Source organism: Gymnoscopelus microlampas (genome assembly GCF_963454915.1).
Source record: "Gymnoscopelus microlampas genome assembly, chromosome: 13".
Taxonomy (NCBI): Eukaryota; Metazoa; Chordata; class Actinopteri; order Myctophiformes; family Myctophidae; genus Gymnoscopelus; species Gymnoscopelus microlampas.
The window spans coordinates 31,589,497-31,611,408 of NC_139950.1; the positions used below are offsets into that span (position 1 = coordinate 31,589,497).

At 43.2% G+C, this 21,912-nt stretch overlaps 2 protein-coding genes and 1 long non-coding RNA gene across 3 annotated transcripts in view; 1 reads left to right on the top strand and 2 right to left on the bottom strand.

Annotated features, from left to right (window-relative positions):
* LOC311059179 (uncharacterized protein) overlaps window positions 1–21,912 on the top strand; it is a 431,271-nt gene that overhangs the window by 260,191 nt on the left and 149,168 nt on the right. The window lies entirely within an intron of this gene.
* Window positions 1–21,912, bottom strand: part of srbd1 (S1 RNA binding domain 1) — a 91,791-nt gene that overhangs the window by 11,641 nt on the left and 58,238 nt on the right. The window contains exons 17-19 of the mRNA XM_084076588.1: window positions 5,150–5,256; window positions 3,446–3,613; window positions 2,402–2,557 (exon numbers count right to left, since the gene is read on the bottom strand). Coding sequence (XP_083932714.1) covers window positions 2,402–2,557; window positions 3,446–3,613; window positions 5,150–5,256 — 431 coding nt within the window. The remainder of the gene's footprint in view (window positions 1–2,401; window positions 2,558–3,445; window positions 3,614–5,149; window positions 5,257–21,912) is intronic.
* LOC311058894 lies at window positions 20,199–21,679 on the bottom strand. The gene is made up of 2 exons (XR_014602089.1): window positions 21,258–21,679; window positions 20,199–20,297 (listed from the first exon to the last, which is right to left on the bottom strand). It is a non-coding gene; the product is annotated as an uncharacterized lncRNA (long non-coding RNA).

The window sequence follows — 21,912 nt, forward strand, 5'->3', positions numbered from 1 at the left end:
ACAAAAAGAGTGGGCACCGGCTGTGTGTGTGTGTGTGTGTGTGTGTGTGTGTGTGTGTGTGTGTGTGTGTGTGTTTCTGTGTGCAACTGTGCATGCAAGCACAAACGTGTTGATGTTTATACAATTGTGTGCGATGTTATGCCCAAGTGTCTATGTCACTGTGTGTGTCTGTGCCAATGCCATTGTCCATGTGTGTGCGCGTACGTCCAGTATAAAAAACATTCACCCCCTTTGACTTTCTGCATATTTTCTTGTAAAACAAAGAAAGAATCCAAAGCACATTCTTCTGCCATTTCCTTCTTTTTTCTTTTGTCAACAAGCTCCACAATGTTCTTGATGTGATCAAAGTGACATGGAGATTCCTGAACAGAAAACTCACATAACTCCAGAAATCGGATTTAGAACGAGGAACGTGGCATACACGTTTCAGATGGGGAAAAAATATGACTGGAGGGGGAAAGACTCGCTCTTTGTCAGTGAGTGGATCTTTGGATAAAGTAGTTTATATTTGACACACTGTAAAATCCTCAGTATTCATTTATCCATTTGTAACTTTGAGAGTGTACAAATCTTAACATAATGGTCCCTCACAGGTCCATGTGGTTACATTTTGTACTCTACTGTATCTGGGGATGATCACACCAAGATGCATCGCTCCTTGGTGTTGGCATGACAGGCTGTGTCCACAGAAAGCGTTTTTATGAGCTACCAGCACTACCCCTATACTGGTTAACCCACTAAAACCGGGAACACATCTGTTTAGATTTCTTATAAATGTCTCAAAAATAGCAGATATACAAGCTCATAGCGAGGCACCGAGTGCTTGTAGATCTGCTATTTTTGAAAAATCTTGAAAATGTGTGCAAATCTTTGAATATATATATATCTTTTTTTTTCACATTTTTTCAAAAATAGCCAAAGCATAAAATAATGGCTTTGTCGACGTTCGGTTCGGGCAGTTCTTGCACCTCCAAGATTGTTTATCACTTGTCGAATGCCAGGTGCAAACCTCCCTCTCTGCATGACTACAAATACAACCTGACAGCATTTAACACATTAAGACCTGAGGCCGATTCTACAGATGCCTTCTAAATCAGTAGTTCTCAAACTTTTTCGAGCCAAGAACCCCCAAAATGATATGTACTAGTCCATACCCGTGGGGGGATATGCGCACATGATCTGGCAACCCGGGAGGCACTTCATCCCATAGCTCACGGGGCCATCCCACACCTGTGCAGCCGTAACCACGGTGACATTCTTTTACACAAAAACGCTAATAAACAGCGGAGATTTGGTGAAATCAAAAAACGGGCTTCGCTGTTCCGTGCACACACACATGCAAATTCAGATCAATTGCTCAAGCCACTGAGGGGAACCGGGCAGAACAAAGTTTGGCCTCACCACCTCACCAGTCACCACTACAGAGCTTTGTAGAATTATAGTAGGATTTGGTCGCGGACCCCCATCTGAAAACATTTTCTGCTAGGGACCCCCAGAGGAGAAGATTTGTGTAGTAAAAAAATATTCAAAAACTTTCAAACACTATCAAGGTTTTTCTAAAAATGTTTTTCTTTTGAGAACCACTGTTCTAAATCCTAAGGGTTTTCTGAAAAATGTATGTTGCTATATATATATATATATATATAAAATCTAAAATGACAGAATGGCAGATGCTTTCCCGGTTTTAATGGGTTAATTAACGGATAGACAGCACACACACTTTGTCCACTGTGTCCGTCACCAGAAATGGTGAAAACTCTGAGACAAATTATATCCAAGGCATATTGGAAGTTGAGGTAAACAAACGGCAAATATCTGTGGTAGAATAACCAGCACTGTATGCAGTGGGTGGGTCTACCATTCAGAACCCGATGCCAAATATAAAACTTTGATCCTTAACAAACTTTCTTCGGTTCGGGAAGCCCTGCCCAAGCCCCAAAAACGTTTGGTGTTATTTGGAGTATGCTGCAGCCTTTACTTGGGTGCCATTTCTGTACCAGTCCAAAAATACGCACACTTACTGTATCTTTGGGAAAGAAGGCTCCATTACAAAAATAGAGTATGGAAGTATCAAGTACAGTGGGTGAAATGGGTCATAGATATTTATTTTTACCATTCTGTTCATTCTCAGTACACAGAACAACAGTGCAAGTAGAACAAGTAGACTGCTGTGTCCTTTCACACCCTAAGACAAACCTCCAGAATTGACTCTCCTCTTTAAGCACGCATGGTCTAAATGGGTTAACAGAACCAACCTTTGGCTTATTATTTTATCCCTTTCAGAATCGAATCTGAAATTATGAATACATCTTTCAGATATCTTTGTAGAAGTGAAATATAAAAAAAGTATTTAAGGGTATGTTTGTAAATGTGTGTATCATTGCAGTGTGTGGTACAGTACCTCTGTGCTATGTGGTAGGACTCTGGGTGTATGCAGGTCAGGTCCAGGGGGTTGGGACACGATGGGATGTTGGCGCTGGTCTTTCCTTTGGTCTTCTTAGCTGCTGGTTTCTCTGACACCACAGCGGCCACTGGCTCTGATGTCCATGACTGTAGACTGTAGAGGCACAGCGCCAGCTCACATTTAACATAATCATCTCTATCAAGTCTCTAAAAGCTGTGCGGTCTCATTAGGACGTTTTGGTGTTTTGGTGTTACTACATTGTAGCTACCAGTTAAAATATTCTATTTTCAGCAAGTGACATACCCAGAAGTGGGTATAAGTTAGGCTTAATTGTAGGCCTACAAAAAGGCAAGGCAAGGCCATTTTATTTGTATAGCACATTTCAACGACAAGGCAATTCAATGTGCTATACACAATACATCAAGCAAAGGAAACACAATTGTAATATTACATTAGGATGCATAAAACAAAAGAAGTAAAAATAACACACACAATTACAGTGTAGTGCAGAAGAGAAAGAAAAAGAAAAGAGAAAAATAACAGCGGCAAACAGAAAGGTCTTTAGTTTAGTTTAGGTCTTTAGAAATACGAGTGGCAGTAGACCTGCAGTTTTCTGGGAGTTTGTTCCAGATATGTGGTGCATGAAAACTAAATGCTGCACCCCCACGTTTACTTTTGGTTTTACAGAAAGTAAGCAGAAAATATTCAATTCATTCATTGTTATTTGGAGATTTTGGAGGTTTCATCAAGCTGGTAATTAAATTCCCAATAAGCACAGGAAAAAAGTGGAAAAGCACAGGAAAAAAGTGCACAGGTTATTGCTTAATTTATATTCTGTCGCACCACGGACTGAGTCACGTGCCAAACATTGCAGATCTACAAGCTCAAAACGGGTCGCATTGCAACACGTTATATCGGCTTGTATATTGCCTATTTTTGGCATACTTCATCATACGATGATGTAAAAATCAGGCTTATGAGGAATAGGCTCGAAAACAATGAAACAAGACCACGTTGAATGGTGTGTGTGTGGCCGTGTACCTGTGTAGGGTCTGAGGGTTGATCCGTATGAAGCCAGCACACTGCTGGTAGCTCTTTGGCCCCATGCCCTTCACCAGTTTGACTTGTTCCCTGTTGGTGAAGGGTCCGTTCTGGTCCCGCCACTCAGCTATGCTGCGCGCGCGCCCTGCATTCAGACCTGATACGTGTCTGCAAGAAACACCTTGAAATTATTTATTTATGTCTACATACACAGCACAGGTTATCAATAGTGGGGATTAAATGAATGCATAACATTAATATTTTAGTTTTTTAGCATTGATTGATTGATTGATTGATTTGCTGGTTTTGAAAGCAACAAAAATATTTTGTTCATGATTGTCATGACAACTTTGCTTCATGTTTGTTCATGAGCATAAATGTTGCATGGAGCATTTTCTAAAAGACGCCCACTGAGCTACATGTGTCTAATGTTGTGTGGGAAAAAAACATAATTCCCTAATATTGTTTTAGTATTTGAGAGCACTCTCTTGACACGTAATAAAGTTTGCAGAAACACTGTGTTGCAAGATAAATGGTGTTGCTGTAGCTTGTCATGAAAAAGAAAAAAAAAGACCTGTGCTAACATCACAACTATGACAGCAAGCACACACCACCGTAAGAAGAGAGTCAGTATAAAAAAAACAAGCGGACAGCCTGGAACGTGACCTGCCATTCATTGTGACAACTATTTTTCTTCTTTTAATGAGCAGGAAAAAGCTTTCACAAGAAACACACACACATACACACACACATACACACCAATGTTTAGATTAGAGCGTGTGTTTGTCCAGGTCTGGACTAGTGGTTTGAAGCTCAATTAGCTCTGCTCGCACTTCATGTCCACAGCCCAGAGAGACTCCGGTCACTCTGAAACACACTGCTATGTCAACACTCTGCATAATACTGCAGTCATCAACACGTCTGTGCGTCTGTGCGTCTGTGCGTGTGTGCGTGTGTGCGTGTGTGCGTGTGTGTGTGAGCGTGCCTGCGTGCATCTGGAGCCCTTGCAGGCATGGAAAAAGCTCATTTACCCAGCAGACAAGTAAACAGATGACCTGATGGCTGCTCTGCTGCCTGATTTCATGAAGGTTGCGCGCATGTGCGTGCAAGCGTGAATGTGTTGCACTGAATTTGTGCTCTTGTGTGTGCGGTGTGTGTATCTATACACATGCATGCCTTACAGCGAAAAAACGGGCATGTGTGCTTACGTTTTTTTTTGCAGTAGGCCAAAGGTTTAGAAGTGTGCCTGGGAGTGTGTGAACGTATTTGTGTGTGTTTGTGTTGCTGTATCAGTGCTGGAATGCTCTGTGTTGGATCCAGAGGGTCCAGTGAGGTAGACTGGGCGTGAAGTGTTAGACTAAACAGCGAGCTGGTGGGGCCAACTTTGTCTGTCTGTGTGTGTGTGTGTGTGTGTGTGTGTGTGTGTGTGTGTGTGTGTGTGTGTGTGTGTGTGTGTGTGAAAATGACGTTTTTGCCATGTTGTGACTGCTGAGGGAAAGTATGTCGGAGGTCTCTGGCCCCTACTCCATCACCACTCCACAGCAATGTGCTGGTGTGCGCATGTGTGTGAATGTGAAAGCGAATATATGAGAGAGAAAGTGAAATAGAGCAGAACCGTGTGCACTGAAGTTACGTGTGTGTATGAACGTGTGCGTGTGTGTGTGTGTGTGTGTGTGTGTGTGTGTGTGTGGGTGCATTTCCTACCTCATCAACGTCTCTGAGCAAATGTTGATGTCCACTCCCACGAAGCTTACACACTCCTGCACCACCCCATCCAGCGCAGCCTTCAGAGCCCCTGACGACACGTCATGCTGCCAAAACATACACACAACACACAGGAAATGTAAGACTGCGACCAGGATTAGCAGAAAGATGACAGTTACTGTCTGAATGAGAGTTACTGCATCTGTCTGTCACACCACCCAAAAAGCTGGTAGCCTCACAGAGACACTGACAGACAAAAAGCTAATTGACCATATTCACATCGTGAACATTTTGCTCTTACAGTGCGCCATAGCCAAAATTTCACTAAGTGGATGAAGAGAGATGTAACGGGACGTAGAGATGGACTGAGTTGATTGACATACGGAGGGAGCGGCAAAACAGAGGAGAGACAGAGGGAATGTTTAGATTGGCCCCGATCATTGGGTTATTCTTCAAAGCTATCTCCATCTTTATCCTCATACTTATTCTGGTTAGCGGTTTGTGTTGTCAATAAAGACCCTCTAAATGAACTCTTCACACATCCCCAGCTAGCATAATATCCAAAACGAGACTGTTTCCTAATAAGGAGCCAGGAAATCCCAGGACATAGATGTACAGTAGTTGAGCCACACACGGAAGATTAGCTCAAAATCCCCAGAATGGGTCAGTTGATGGCATACCAAGTGGGAACGACATCTGCCTTCTCAACCGAAGCTCGCGTCACTAGGCTTTCCACATGGCGGAAAGCCTGGTTTCCGTTCCGAATTGACCAGTGCGTCTTGAATGGCTAACATTACATTCACTGCCATAACACTGCACAGTATTAGGTGTCTATAAAACACCCCCTAATTTGTGCTGGAAAGTCTACCCCAAAGTGCAATCCATAAATCTCAAATAATACAAGCCTTACATCCTGGTTATTAGCCACTACCCTCAGTGGCCATGACATTGTCCATGTGACTTTGATTTTTGCTCTGTTGATGGCAACAGCGATGTTGGTAATCATCAACAATGAAATGAAATACACATCAACATTGTTGAGTGTTCAGATACATCTGTGGTTAACCCATTAAGACTGGGAACGTACCTGTGTCATTTTAGATTTCTTTGGCTATTCAAAAAAAACAGATTTATGAGCTTATAGATCTGCTATTTTTGAAAGTTTTAGCGAATTTGAGCAACATTTTAATATATATAAATTTTTTAAGCGAACATCTGTACCTCAAATCTTTGCTTCTGGGGGGCCCTGGAACAAAATATTTTACAAATGTTAGCTTTAAAAAAATACGCTTTAAAAAAATGCTCATGAGCTAGTAGCCAAAGAAATTAAAAATGACAGAGATGCGTTCCCGAATTGAATGGGTTAAACCTAGGGAGATTGAGAGAATCAGAATGATCTTCATTATCACATCACAGGTATACAGGTGTAAAGGAGTGGGTGAAAATTGTTTTTGTGCATTACCTATCACCAGTCTTTCTATGGTTGAGCTGGGCATTGATGCATCAGCAGCTGCCAATGCAGCTAAGGTGATGGCTAGTGTGTGTGTGTGTGTGTGTGTGTGTGTGTGTGTGTGTGTGTGTGTGTGTGTGTGTGTGTGTGTGTGTGTGTGTGTGTGTTTGTGCGTGCGTGCGTTGGTGCATGCAGCCCAGTCTGGCCTGATTTGTCCTGTAACTCGATCAAGTCACTGAACAAACACTGGCATGTAAACGGATAACAACACCGCTGGCTAGCAAACGCACCCTTCCCTCTGTCAGCAATAACAGGACAGGGGAGAGAGATACAGAAAAAGATGCAGAGAAAGAGAGATACCGATACAGCAGGAGCCAGGGCTTGATTTTACCAGCCACATGGTGCAAAGCAGCAGGGTAAAATGGACTTAAAATCTAATATACTGTGTGCATGTGTGTGTGTGTGTGTGTGTGTGTGTGTGTGTGTGTGTGTGTGTGTGTGTGTGTGTGTGTGTGTGGATGGATAGAGCCAAGGAATCCAGAGAAAAACTTTTTTTTGTACCACCTACGGTTCAAGAGTTAAAGGCCAAAAGGTGAAGGGCCCAATTATAGCGCCACCATGAGGCCAATTTGAAGAATGTGTGGCAGAGGTTCTTCCCACAGTGTGCGTGCAAACTGCAAGGTTTCCCACCGTTCGGTCCGACAGTCTCTTTTAGATTAGCTGCTCACCTCACAGACACACACAGACGGACACACAACGGACTGACAAGGGCGAAAACATAGTCTCCGGACTTCGGTTGGGGACAAAGAGAGAGAATGTGTAAGAAGAGAGAGAAAATAGTGGATGGAGGGAAAGAAAGTGATGGAGCGTAGGTAATTGAAACCCGTCTTGTGTTTGACTGTGGCTGAATAGGAGGGTTCTAGTTGCTGGGGTCAGGTGTGCGTGACACGCATACACAGACACAGACACAGTCAGACACAGACACACACACACACACACCAATCTTAAATTCACTTGACCTTGGCTGCATTAACAGCGAGAGACATTGAGTGAAAGAGATAGAGGGAGAGATAAGAGGGATCCTGCCTTTTCCTACAGCCCCAGATCACCCCATGAGGTGCACTGCCCCCGGTGGCTGCACAGGTGAAGTGCGGCTGTGTGAGTGCTAGTGGGAATCTTGCCCACGGCAACGTTGGAGACAGTAAAAATAAACGCTCTAAACAACAGTCAGATCGCATAACTGTGAGACTGAAAGATTTACTATTTCCGGTGTGTGTGTGTGTGTGTGTGTGTGATTGTGTTGGGGTGGGGTGGCAGAGGGAGGGAATAGGAAGAGAAAGAGAGTGAGACAGAGAGAGAGAGAGAGGAAATCACCTGTAATGTCACACCGGAGAAGAGTGTTTTGTTTTCACACGAGAATAGCGTAGGTGTGTGTTTGAGTGTGTTTTTTGTTAACCTGCAGTAAAACCCCAGTGAACAAGTTCTCACATTGCACCTGTAACCTTATAGCAGGACAAAAAACATGAGGGGGGTATGAGGTATGCAGGTCACATGCACATGCACGTGCACGTACGCACGCACCTGTCTACTGTCAAATTCATAAAATAAAATGACAGAAAATGTTGTTTTAAGTCATTCTTTTGTGGTCCAATTTAAAACTTTATCGCGCTACTGGTTGCAGATAAAAACAGATTTCCCCTTCGGGATGCAATAAAGTTTTATCTGTTAAACTGAGACGGAAGTGAAGAGATAATCAACACATATGGATGTGTTCTCATGATCAGACACCCGAATGAAGGAATGAACCCACAGGGCATCTCATTAATGAGGGGGAACGCTTGTATATCTTTTTTATCACTAACAATAATCATAATAGACTTAGTCTCGATATACTATACTGCATCTGTATACATACAAAAATTGAAAGACTTGTTTGTCATTGCCTGAGGTCGCAAATACAGGAAACTTATTTTTGTATCCGTTTTTTTCCCTTGCTGTGTGTGATTTAAAGTGCTGTGAGAAGCATTAGTGTGTGTACGCGCGCGCGCGCGTGTGTGTGTGTGTGCGTGTGCACAGAAAAATCCTTTGTGTTCATTTAACTCTGAAGAGAGTACAAATGGAGTCATAGGTTCCATCTGTACACTCTGAATTCAATTAGCACTGAGGATTTGACTGTGTACACTGTAGGTGTGGTGTAACCCTGGGGCTAGGCTTAGTAACATTAGCTATTTGGCCTAATAGGAGGGACGCAACTCACCGTCTCACTGATTTACTACTGGAAACCTCTTGGTTTCTTTCTCAGTCTCACACACGCGCACGCACACACATGCGCACACACACACACACACACACACACACACACACACACACACACACACACACACACACACACACACACACACACACACACACACACACACACACACACACACACACACACACACACACACACACACACACACACACAGGGAGGTTGAGGCTGCTGCCTCATTAGTTATCCATCAATCAACTTCAGCCCAGGAACTACTTTTCCGAGGTGCCGGGGGAGCTTTTTACTGTCGCGCACGCTAATTTATGGCTCGGGACGCACCCTCAGAAAGAAAGAGAGAAAGATGGAGAGAGGGAGAGAGAGAAAAGCAGTGAGTGACTGGGAATCTGAGAGAAGGATGGATGGAGATAATGGGGAGATACGCAGCAACATTTTTAATTCACTTTTAAGACCATTGTGGTCTATTTTTAGTTAGTTAAATTTAACACTTGGGATTTTGCAACGTAAACTCAAACAAGGAGAACGAGGAAAAAATAGGTAAAGCACAAGGCAGTGTTCCAGAGAGCAGGGTGTGTGTGTGTGTGTGTGTGTGTGTGTGTGTGTGTGTGTGTGTGTGTGTGTGTGTGTGTCTCACTGTGTTAGCCTTGGAGTGGAACAGAGTTACAGTTACATCAGACAAGGAGGTTCTGCTCTATTAAGCGCACGCACACACAGTGTGTAGTGTGTGTGTGTGTGTGTGTGTGTGTGTGTGTGTGTGTGTGTGTGTGTGTGTGTGTGTGTGTGTGTGTGTCATCACATCCAGAGAGCTGGGGCCCTCGTAGCGTTCCACTCACTTTACTGTGGCACTGTGTACAGCAGTGGAGCATATCTCCCTCTGTCCTCACTCCCTCCGCCCCAGTTCTCTCTCGCTGTCTCCCTTTCACCCTTCAACTCCCCGTCCATCGTCTGTCTATCAGTCGTCACCCTCTCCCTGCCTCCTCAGACGGGTTGGTTGGTTAGCAGGCGGGCAGAGGGGCTGAGGAGGCCGCAGAGTGGCTGAAAGGTTCTTGGGAGCCAGTGTGCCGATGGTAACAATAGCCAATGTTTCCATCCAAGGATTTACAAAAGGACTTACAAGAAGCCGAACGGCAACTTCACCACTTATGGCTGAAATATATAATTTGTCAGATGCCGGTGTCATGCCGCAGAAATAGCTGATCTACAAGCTCACAACGCGTTGCATCGAAACGTCTTCAGTTTTCTGCATTTTAATGACATGCCGAAAATAGACGCCAGGTTGAACGTGGTTAACACGCTGAGAAGTAATGAAAACACTTTTGTCAAATATATAAGCTTAACCCATTTAGACCTGAGGCCGATTCTACAAATATCTTCTAAATCCTAGCAGTTTTCTGAAACACTTATGTTGCTATAATATCAGTGGTTCTCAAACTTTATTCATGTCAAGGACCTCCAAAATTATGTATTTAGCCGCGGACCCCATCTCAAATATTTAGTTCCAGGGACCCCCCGGAGGCAAAGATTTGAGTTACAAATGTTATAAAAATATATTTTCAAAGATTTGCACAAGTGTTCATGATTAAAAAGAAATAGCAGATATACAAGCTCATAGCGTGGCACTCAGTGCTGTGAGCTTGTTTACCTGCTATTTTTGAATAGCCAAAGCATGAAATACTGGTTAAAGTGGTTAAAATATAAAATGACAGGTCTTAATGTGTTAACAATGTAACGGTTCCTACCATAACCATGTCCAATAGTAATCAATAGTCATATTTTTTAATGATGAAACAGGTTTGCATCATTTTGTGGTTTTATACAATTACAACTAATTAATTATACAACTACATTAACACTGTAGTTAAAACTAAAATATGTTAAATATTGTGGCGTCTTTGAAATTTGCCATCATGCTTGTATTATTCTTATAAATAAACAATTTACGTAAGCCTTTCTTTTATTCAAACGACATCTTGATTGTCATTAATGGCTGTGGTGAAATGGAGTTGCCAAATGACGCTGTGACTCGCTGGATCAATCAGCAGCTCTCCATGCAAATTGACCATGGAACAGTCCCTCATCCACTTAGCTACCAACAGCTCGTTTTGCTTAATGGAAGGCTGCCTAACGACTGTGGGAAATGGGAGAATGCCTGTAGCCTTGATATCTAATTCTGGCCAAAATGTAAAGGCAGCCTGGCAATGGCTCTGGAGCCAAGTGTCCACTCGATGAAGTGTCCAGAATCTGGCAGACTGGACCGATTTTCTCCATAGAAAAAAAAAAATGTGTTCCCACAAAGAGGGGAAAAAACAATTTCTTTACACCTATAAACGTGTGATATGACAATATAGTTGATTCTGATCTCCTCCTCCTAGCAGCTCCTTGTTGGTCTCCCCTCCCAATGTACTGTACATACTGTACTGTACACCCCCCCCCCCCCCATCATATACGCCCTCCTTCCCACATACGTACATATACGTATACACTTAAAATCAGAGATGGACTATGCACTCACTCACTCTCACACACACAGTAATCATAGTATGTGCATACCGTATGTGTATACACTATGCATGTGTGCGCAGATGTTCTTTTGTGCCAGATGCTACTTTATGTCAGATATGTCAGATGTTACATAGGCCGCAAGTAAAACCATAAAAACCTACACTCCCCATGTCTCCAATTCTCCTCACTGTGGCCACTCTTGTAATCAATCAAAAGATGTTCAAGCAGTGATAATTGGTAACTGAATAAGGAAATGTATCATTTACACCAGTATACACACACACACACACACACACACACACACACACACACACACACACACACACACACACACACACGCTAATATGCACACAACCAAACACCCTTTGACACCACATGCGCAGACATAGACCCAAAGCCTTTTATTATGTCAACCTTATGACATACCTTCCCTCTGCCTGCGCTAAACCCATCCCTGCGCACTTGCCCCGCCCCCACAACATAGCCTTCTGAAACCACCGGCGACTGTATTCTGAAGTGTGAAGGCCGCACGTTTAGATTGGCCAGTAAACTACCACAGCTGGCCAACCAGTATGTGGGAACAAAGTGCTTCTGTCTGCACCTTGAGCACTTAACTGCTCCTGACAAGCCACATGTCAATCAGAGAGAGAGAGAGAGAGAAAGAGAGAGAGAGAGTCATTTCAGTGACAACTAGAAGAATTTTGATGGCCCCATTCTTCCATCAAATCCAGAAACGCACGCGCGAAAGCATGCATGCACATAAACACAAAGAACGTCCCTCTTTGTAAGTTGAGACTGGTACTCACTCCTAAGCCCCAAATCCAACAAACGAAGCGGCGAGAGAAAGTGCGAGGCGGCCGAGAGAAAGGAGAGAGGCCGAGTCAACTGCCGAGGTGCTGACTGACACGGAGCCGCAATGGCAGGACAGGGGCCCCCGGGAGTGGAGCGAGGCTGTATGAAAGCTGCCACTCACAGCCTGGCAACTGCAACCCACGCTGGAGCCAGAATGGCGGCGAAGTACCGAGAGCCGGAGGCAAGAGTAGCGGTAGTAGCTGTGGTGGTAATATTAGTACGGTCATTAAAAACAAAGAAGTCATTAAAAAGATTAAGTGGCATTAAGGCCCAAAGGTCTTCCGTTTTCTCCAGCCCTATAGATGAGAACTTTATTCTCTGCTCGTGGGAACTGAGCTCATTGCAATAGATTTCTGTGACCAGATGTAGTGTCAAGTGGTTAGGGATCTTGTCTGTGGACCCAAGCGTACCCCTACTGGCCTGAGCTCGAACCACCGCTAGAGCCTTATTTCCTGTGTCTCTCCTGTGGGGTTGGAAGATGGCCCATGTTGGCCCCACTGTTAACTCAGCTAGTGTTCACCAACAATGAAAGTGAGCACAACTCACACACTTCTCAAGTGAATTGGATTTTACACAGACCTATTCATCTGAGAGGTTAGCTTACTTATAATCCTCTAACAAATGGAAAAATACAACAAATACAAAATATACATTTTAATAATACTGTAATATTAACACACCACATTGTCAAATACATTTGTCAAATCAAATCGGAAACAAACGGGTGCAGAAAGTCAACAAACAAAAGCAGAAAATATCCATTTAACTGGTAAAAAAGTGACACATTTTCAGTATAAAAAAGGGGCCCTGGGTTACTTGAAGGTCATTCTGTCCTTGATTGACAGCTTCCATAAGCTGTGTGAGAACTCTACACAGCGCACAGGGACTCACTCTAGGAAGGCTTGGTTTGGAGAAGAGAGTGTGTGTGTGTGTGTGTGTGTGTGTGTGTGTGTGTGTGTGTGTGTGTGTGTGTGTGTGTGTGTGTGTGTGTGTGTGTGTGTGTGTGTGTGTGTGTGTGTGTGTGTGTGTTTAAACTCAGCTCATAAATCAGCAGCTGTAAGCGATATGACAGTGAGGCGAGGGCTTTATGTTTTGCTAACAGGTCTCTTCAAATGCTAATGGCCATTTCTCAACTTCCTGCAAGTCAACCGCATACAGTATGTACTCATGCAAGCACATGCACGCGCATGAGAGCCAGAGGTGTCAAGAAACCCAAAGCCAATTAAAACCTGCCATTTGCGTTGTCTGTCTTCAACTTCCAATCGCACCCCCTAGCGCTTGCACACACGCACGCACACACACACAGACACACAGACACAATCAAAGCGTGAGAAAATGACGGTGGATTCCATTGTTTTCAGACTTTTAAAAAATCACTCTGAGGGACAGAATCAATCTCATATCCAAATCTATTTAAAAAGTAACCTGAACTTTATTTTGTGTATACAAACAGCATGATCATATAATTGCACAATAGTAGATTAGGTAGTAGGTACTAGCCTTTCATTATAAGTAATTATTCAGCACAGAGGTGATGATTTAGGTAAGTATAGCAGTGGCACAGAATTATGTAAACCCATTATACAAAACAAATAGAAACACATTATGCAGAGCTGGTGCCAGATTTAACAGAAAGCAGGGAATATTTGGCACTTCCTGCCATTGAGCAACAGTGCGAAAGAGACATACTTTTTCCCACACTTCAACACCTCTGGTAGTCTGTACCTATCAATCACTGTCACACCTCTGTCCCACTCTCAATCATTCACTCTGCTCTTCCTGTCATCCCCGTAGGCGACAGAGGGATAGTACATGCTTGCGAGTGTGTGCGCCCACACACACACACACACACACACACACACGGCCATACACTTGCAAGCAACACACATACAGGCGAGTGCATGCCTGCACAAAATACATGCATGCACACACAGATGTCCTAATACAGCGGTTCCCATTTTTTTTTGCTCAAGACCAAAAATGAGAAATTTGATGTCTCCCCGGGACGAAAACTAGTGAAAGTATTTTCACTATTTCTTAAAAGGGGTAATTGGATTTTTTTTAAATGATTAAATTCATTTTTTTACTTTAGAAAATATTGTTTAAAAAAATTGTAGACAAAACAAATATATATATTTACTCGTGACCCTTAAAAATGGGTCCTCGACCCAGTGTTTGGGAAACACTGTCCTTATACACGCCTTTCAAGCGTCTTGTATGATTTAACATTGAATGGAGGACATAGGCAAAGCCAGGGAGAAAAAGAGAAAGTAAGAGACTGGTAGGAAGAGAAACTGCGGGGGTGTGGGGATGGAGGGGGGTGGTGGGGGGTGGATGCTAGGTGAAGAGTGACAGTTTCTTTAATATCCGGCTGGCAGGCCATGTTTTCACATGCAGCTGTGTGTGTGTGTGTGTGTGTGTGTGTGTGTGTGTGTGTGTGTGTGTGTGTGTGTGTGTGTGTGTGTGTGTGTGTGTGTGTGTGTGTGTGTGTGTGTGTGTAATTGATGTGTGTGTGTGTGTGTGTGTGTGTGTGTGTGTGAGTGTGCCTCCCAGTAGCACTTCAAATTCACAGAGCTTGAAACCCAACTCTTGGAGATTCCCCAACTGTCAATAGGCCGTGGCCAATAACACAGATGATTGGCAGGTGGATGAGCTGTCATCAGGACACACCCACCTACAGTGAGAGCCTGAGCCAACAGAGCACAAACACTCCAAAACAACAAACACACATGTAGTACAAGAGAGATACACAATAACCTTGATGTTACTTGTTAATGAAAGCAATGATGATGATAATGATGATAATGACATTGTATTTGAAGAGTAATGTTAATGCACGGAATGTACTGTAGCTCGAGGTGCTGTACAGTACACAGTAAAATCCTCAGTTCCACAGTTCCACTTTAAAAATGGAACAAAATGGACCCATTTCGCATTTGGTTACATTTGTAAATTCTCTGAGACAGAAAAAAGTTCACACATGCATTCAATTCCAGTAGCCGCTTTAAAGCTTCCCAGCAGCTTGTATTCTCAACCCAAATTAGTCAGCACTTTGTTTGAACTTTATTCATATTGCACTAAATATAGGACTAGCTGTCAAGAACAGGGTTTGTTTGTATTTCTGTCTGTCCTCTCAAAGGTTGACCAATCACAGCTCATGCTGCTTGCTTACATGATGTCACGAAACAGAAGCATCTCCAGCCATGACAGCTTGAAGCAAAAGTTAAACTTAAGAAGCGCATGAAAGTCGGGTCATAGAAAATGTATGCATGCAAAAAATATTTGGGTGAATCTCTTAACTACACCAACATTGTTCTTGTGAATCGCCTTTGTGATTAAGAACTGTAGGTGAAGTATTTAGAAAGCTTGTTGACATGATGTTGTGCACTCTACAAAAGGAGGTCGGTGCTCTCAGAAGGACATTTATTATTAATTAGAAATAAGTTATTTCCATTCGGCAAAATGAGAGGTAGATCGTCACCACTATAGGACATGCAAACAAGCAGCCAGTGTCTGTATAGTGCGGCTTCGCCACTGAACACTCCATTGTGATGTGTGGATTCGTTCACAAACCAGACACGGTAGCTTATTCATGAAAAAGCTTCAAGATGTCGTTATTACAGTAGGCTCTATTTTGCTCTTGTTTACTTAAGTGTAACATATCTACCCCATTGTTGTTTAGCCAAATTCACCAAAGATTCAAGCATTGGGAATCAAGTTAATGTTATTTGGAGTTACTCAAAACCCAGAAGAACCCAGAGTATCCAAACATTAAGTTGAAGCAACTCTGACCACTTCCATAGTTACATCAACACCTAACACTTAACCAACACTTCTAATAAACCCGGCCACTCCGCTCTAGTTGAAATCTATGTGGCTAACACAGTCGAGTGTATTTCTTCAAGGCTGTTCCACCCAGCCTGACACGCCAGTGGGTTTGCAGTGAAAACAGCGGTCCCAAGCCTACAGTTAGGTCCAATCTGATATTAATGGACCACTCGCTTTTCCAGCCCTCCGCTCATTTCCTCTGCTCTCTCTGAGCTGTCACTCATTCAGTCAGTCAGCAGAGAGAGAGAGAGAGAGAGAGTGGGGGGGGGGGGGGGGGGGGGCACACTGTGCCTATGGTCTTAGGTTACATCTGCCGTCATGCTTTTCAGACCTAATGGCAATAAACGTACAGCTCACTCAGCTAAAGTTCAAGATGCCATGTAACAACACAAAAGGCGTTTGGTGCAAAAACACACACATGCATGTATTTACTCTCAGACACACCCACACTCACACACACACACACACACACACACACACACACAGTGGAGCATGTGACAGAAGCACACATGGGTAAATATACACAGACACACATACTCCCAGTAGGCTGATGCTGTGGCTGATGCTGTGTGTGTGTGTGTGTGTGTGTGTGTGTGTGTGTGTGTGTGTGTGTGTGTGTGTGTGTGTGTGTGTGTGTGTGTGTGTGTGTGTGTGTGTGTGTGTGTGTGTGTGCGCGCGCGTGTGTGCGTGTGCACGTGTGTGTGCACGCGTGTGGACATGCATGGGTCAAAGTGACGTCCCGTGTCATATCTGTCAGCGCCTGGTGTTTATTTATCCGGTCAGGCGATCGTTTGTTGACCTAGTCACATGATCTGAGAGCGGGAGGGGCAGGACCACAGGCCCACCGGAGAGCCCGGTCACAATGTGATGAGAGACACTGGCCTGTGTGACAGACACACGCACACACACGTTTGATCTACGACGGCCTCTTTTTTTGTCCATCCCTTCTTTACCCCTTTCTCAAATCCTCCTTGATGCCCTCCATCAGTGCTCTCGCCATGACCTCTCTCTCTCTCTCTCTCTCTCTCTCTCTCTCTCTCTCTCTCTCTCTCTCTCTCTCTCTCTCTCTCTCTCTCTCTCTCTCTCTCTCTCTCTCTCTCTCTCTCTCTCTCTCTCTCTCTCTCTCTCTCTCTCTCTCTCTCTCTCTCTCTCTCTCTCTCATATATGCTGGATGTCCACCAATGGGCGGCTGGTCAACAACAGCACTGACAACCAAGGATATTTAGTTCTCAGGGACACAGGTCGATCCAACAGTACCTCCCTCATTCTTTCCAACACCTTCTCTCTTTCCCTTTCTCCTTCCATCATCCCTCCCTCCCTCCCTCTCATCTACCAACCCTTTCTCTTTCTCTCTCTCTCTCTCTATCTCCATGTTGCACAGCATTTTTCCATGGCCTGTGCTCAAAGCTTTAGCAGAAAACGATTGGATTGGATTAATATCCAGTGTAAATAGAAGTGCAGAGCTAATGCTGGTCCTGCCTGTCTCTCTCTCTCTCACGCACTAATACAAATGTGCACTTGTGTGCAATAATGTTTGTGGGGTTCACTTGTTGCACACACACACACACACACACACACACACACCCACCCACCCACCCACCCACCCACACAGGCAAGTAAACACGGGCCGAAACACATCCAAACATACGTCATGGCCAGTGTCCATTAATTGAATTAGTCTGAGCTGTTAGCATCATCTGTTGACACAGGTCTCCTCTCTCTCCCTCTCACTCTCTCTCTCTCTCTCTCTCTCTCTCTCTCAACCTCTCCTATCTTTTCCTTATCCTTTTGTATTTTCTTGTAAAGAGAAAAGTGAAGTTGAATACATCCAAGTCAAGACAGAGTTTAAATAACCAGTTAAACCCTAGTTTATAAATCATTGTACGATGGTGTCGCGTGGTAACTGATATAACTGGTCCACACACACAACGTGAGCTTGTAGATCTACCATTTTCAAAAATGTCTTGAACATTTTCGCCTATAATGACATGCCAAAAACACCAGGAAGAAAGTGGTTATTAAAACCGGGAAAGCCTTTTAGATGTTATCCACTTTAACTCTTTCACTGCCAAGGACGACTTCTACGACTTTTTTTCCAAAGGCTCAGACTACCAAAGACGACTGTTTGTGTTTTTAGTTTTTTCCACCAGATGGTGCTTTTCTCTAACACACAAGTGACCATTTCATCCCCAAATGCACACAGATCCAGGAGATCATGTGATCCCAATATTTACTGCTCCATTGACTTCCTGGTTAACGTCTTTGGGAAATCGTCTGCATCTCGCCGCCTTTGTTTTACTATGTATTTTCAACGGCCTGTAACAAGCGGACGGGGGTCGCGATTACTTTTTTTTTCACTCTGTGTCATGCTATGAGCTTGTACATCTGCTATTTTTGAAAAATCTTGAAAACTTATCCAAATCTTTGAATATAATATATATTTTAAAGCAAACATTTTTAACTCAAATCTTTGTTTCTGGGGGTCCCTGGAACAACATATTTTGAGATGGGGGTCCGTGGCCAAATACATATCATATGCTTGAGGGTCCTTGACATGAAAAGGTTTGTGCACCACTGATATACGGTAGCAACAACAAACTATTAGGATTTAAAAGACATTGTAGAATCAGCCTCAGGTCTTAAAGGAGCACTTCACCCCTGGAAGAACTTTTGTAGTATAATATTTGTAGTAGATAACAGTAGCAAATTTTGACATTTGCACCCTATGGCCAGAACAATATAGAAGTATGTGTTTTTGACTGGGGTTTGACTGGACTGCAGTATTACTACAATGACCATAATGCTTTGGGGCACTGCCCTTCCTTGATGGGAGGGGAGAATGCGTGGGGGTGTGGTCTACATTGTAACTTTCCCCTCCCAGTTCTCACTACAACATCAACACATGTTGATGTTGTCATCAACCAGTGTTGCCATGTCTGCTTATTATAAGCGACTCTGGGACTTTGTAAATATTGGTAGTTGAGGGTTACTTTTTTTGGGCTTGTTTTTAAATACATAGATAAAATAATTGTGTACTTGTCCACGGACCCTCATCTGAAATTATAATTTCTGCCAAGGACCCCTGTACCAGATTTGTGTTGTTAAAATGTTTCAAAAATATTCCATACATTTAGTGCTTTTTTTACTCAAGATTTCTTAGAAAATAGCAGATCTACAACCTCACAATGCGTCACATCGCTACGCGTTGTGAGCTTGTAGATCGGCAATTTTCAAATAGCCTATGTCTAGGTTTCAAGTGCTCTTGGCCTATAGGTATTTTCTTTTGGGCTTGTTTTCATAGATCTGGTTGCTTATTTCTCTCACAAGATCTGGCAACACTCAATCTTCGCTGCTGTTGTATTGTATTCTGTATCGATTGCATCTTTTAGCAAACTAAATATCATGTGTAAATTAGCAGAGTAGCACAAAGTGTGTGTGTGTGTGTGTGTGTGTGTGTGTGTGTGTGTGTGTGTGTGTGTGTGTGTGTGTGTGTGTGTGTGTGTGTGTGTGTGTTCAACATTCCTTCCCAGTTCCCACCATGAAGACAGTCCGGTGCTGGTGATGTCCATCTAGTCGGGACATCCATGGCGTTGAGGCATAGTCAACAATATAATAAAACAAAACGTTTCATACTCATGTCATGCATTTTTCCTTATTTCTGAGAACATAATGTTTCACTGTCATTTACAGTTATATTCTTTGGACTAAACTTGGCCATTACTTTAGAATAGATGACATGCTAATGTTCAAATACTCTTGTCATACACAGCCGAATCGTTTTCTTTTTATTTTCAACTGAGACAGTTTCATGCTTTCAATTGGTGTATATGGATAATGTTAGGTTTTACTATAGCCTATTGTATCTAAGACCAGTAAAGTTGAATCCAACGTGCTGGGGTCCCCAGAAAAATAATGATTGCATGTCGAAGTAAATACTAAGAGAATGAACAAGAGTTTTTCACTATTATATCTGTAATGCTTACAAGTCATGTAATTATGTACCATATTCTGCCAAATGAAAGACCATCTCCTATCCTATATCATGAAACAGTTCAAAAGAACCCTTATAGATTTGGGTGTTCATACATTTTGTCATTATAAATGCTTACACAATGTAGAATATACCAATGAGTAGAGCAAGCAGTGTGTAAATGTAACCGTTTTATTTAGAAAAATAATATATATGGCTGTAGTCCCAGGTCTTCAACAGCAGTTCCATTTTTGCAGGCTGATGACGACTTTCTGTCCTGTCATTGGAAAGAACACATTAGATTAGACTTGTAGTTTACATGGATATCATCCGACGTGATACATAATTTGTTCTTAGTTGCATGCGCACCGAAAATAGCAGACCTACAAGCTCACAAAGTGTTGAGTCCGCGACGCGTTGTGAGCTTGTAGATCTGCTATAAGGCGGGGACAAACGACGCACCCTTTTCTTTTTCCCTCCCTGCACAGAGATTAATTAATTTCATGTAACCATACTTTTTTTGTGAACAAGAGACACTTGTCTTCTCCCATTACCCGCAGTCCGTTTTAATTTTAGTGAAACGAGTCGAACGCAATCAGTAAGTAAAGTGACGTTGTGCTACTCTACGCACACGGCCGTCAGTCGGGACGAAACATGTCAGTCATGGCGGAGCTTCAACCTGGTGTTTGCACTTTCTACATGTACAGACCGTACATCTACATAAACGTTCAAATTTCAAATATAAAGTGCTGACCTCATGCCACGGATGTTACAATTTGAATCGGGTGGGTCTAAGTACCAGTATCTTCCGTATTGTTTAATAAAAAGCATTTTAATCCAATCGGTGGCCATTTTCTCCTTATGCTTTCAATTACGCGACCCTATCGGTTGGGATGTGTATTGCACTCTGATACATTAAACATCTATGAGAAAATGGCCACCGTTCGGATTTAAATGTTTTTTTATTGAACAATATGGAAGATACATGTACTTAGACCCATCCGATTCCAATTGTAACATCTGTGGCCACGGGGTAAGAATTTTATATTTGAAATATGAACGTTTATGTAGATGAAAGGGCTGTGAATGGAAAAAGTGCCAACACCGAGGCTACATCAAAGTCAACAATGACAAACGTTCCGTTCACGCCAGGCTCCACAAGCTAGTTTAGTCTACCCAAGGGATATACAACATGAGATTATAGTGATAGTGGCAACTTTACAGCATGTTTACTTACTCGAGAGACAAGCGTCCACCGTCCACGGTCCGTGTACATTGTCAGTTCCACTAAGAAACATCCCCGACGGGTTGTTGCTCCTCACTGCCCGCCTTAGCTGCGTGTGGGTCCGGGTACTAAAGTATAACTCTGATATGTTTACACACGCCATGACAGTACATGTGTGAGGTAGCTAATGGGAGTTGCCGAGTGGGGAAATGTTTGGGAGACACCCTCAGGGGCCGGTCCTTTGAACCATGGGCGTTGGTTTGGGTTTGAACTACACCTGTAGTCACCTGCAGTATGTAGTTCGGACATAAGGTGAGACACGGCTGAAAACGTCATTTTCCGCGTCATTTGACGCTTTCAGCCGTGTCTCACGGATCAAACGGATCAAAAATCTAAAAACACAGATACAACACAAAAAAAACACCAGGATCATGTTTATGGGGTCCTAGACTTCATGAAAAAAGGTTTTGGGTGAAGTGTCCCTTTAATGGGTAAAGGCAACATCTCTGTGTGTACTGTGTTTGCGCACACGTGTCAGTGTATGTACGTGCACACACCTTGGTGTACGTCAGGCAGGAAGATTGAGAAAGTGAAGCAAACGTCTCTCTCCGTCTCTGTCTTTCTCTCTCCCACATAAACAAATAGGTCTGGTCTACTCAGCCTTTCT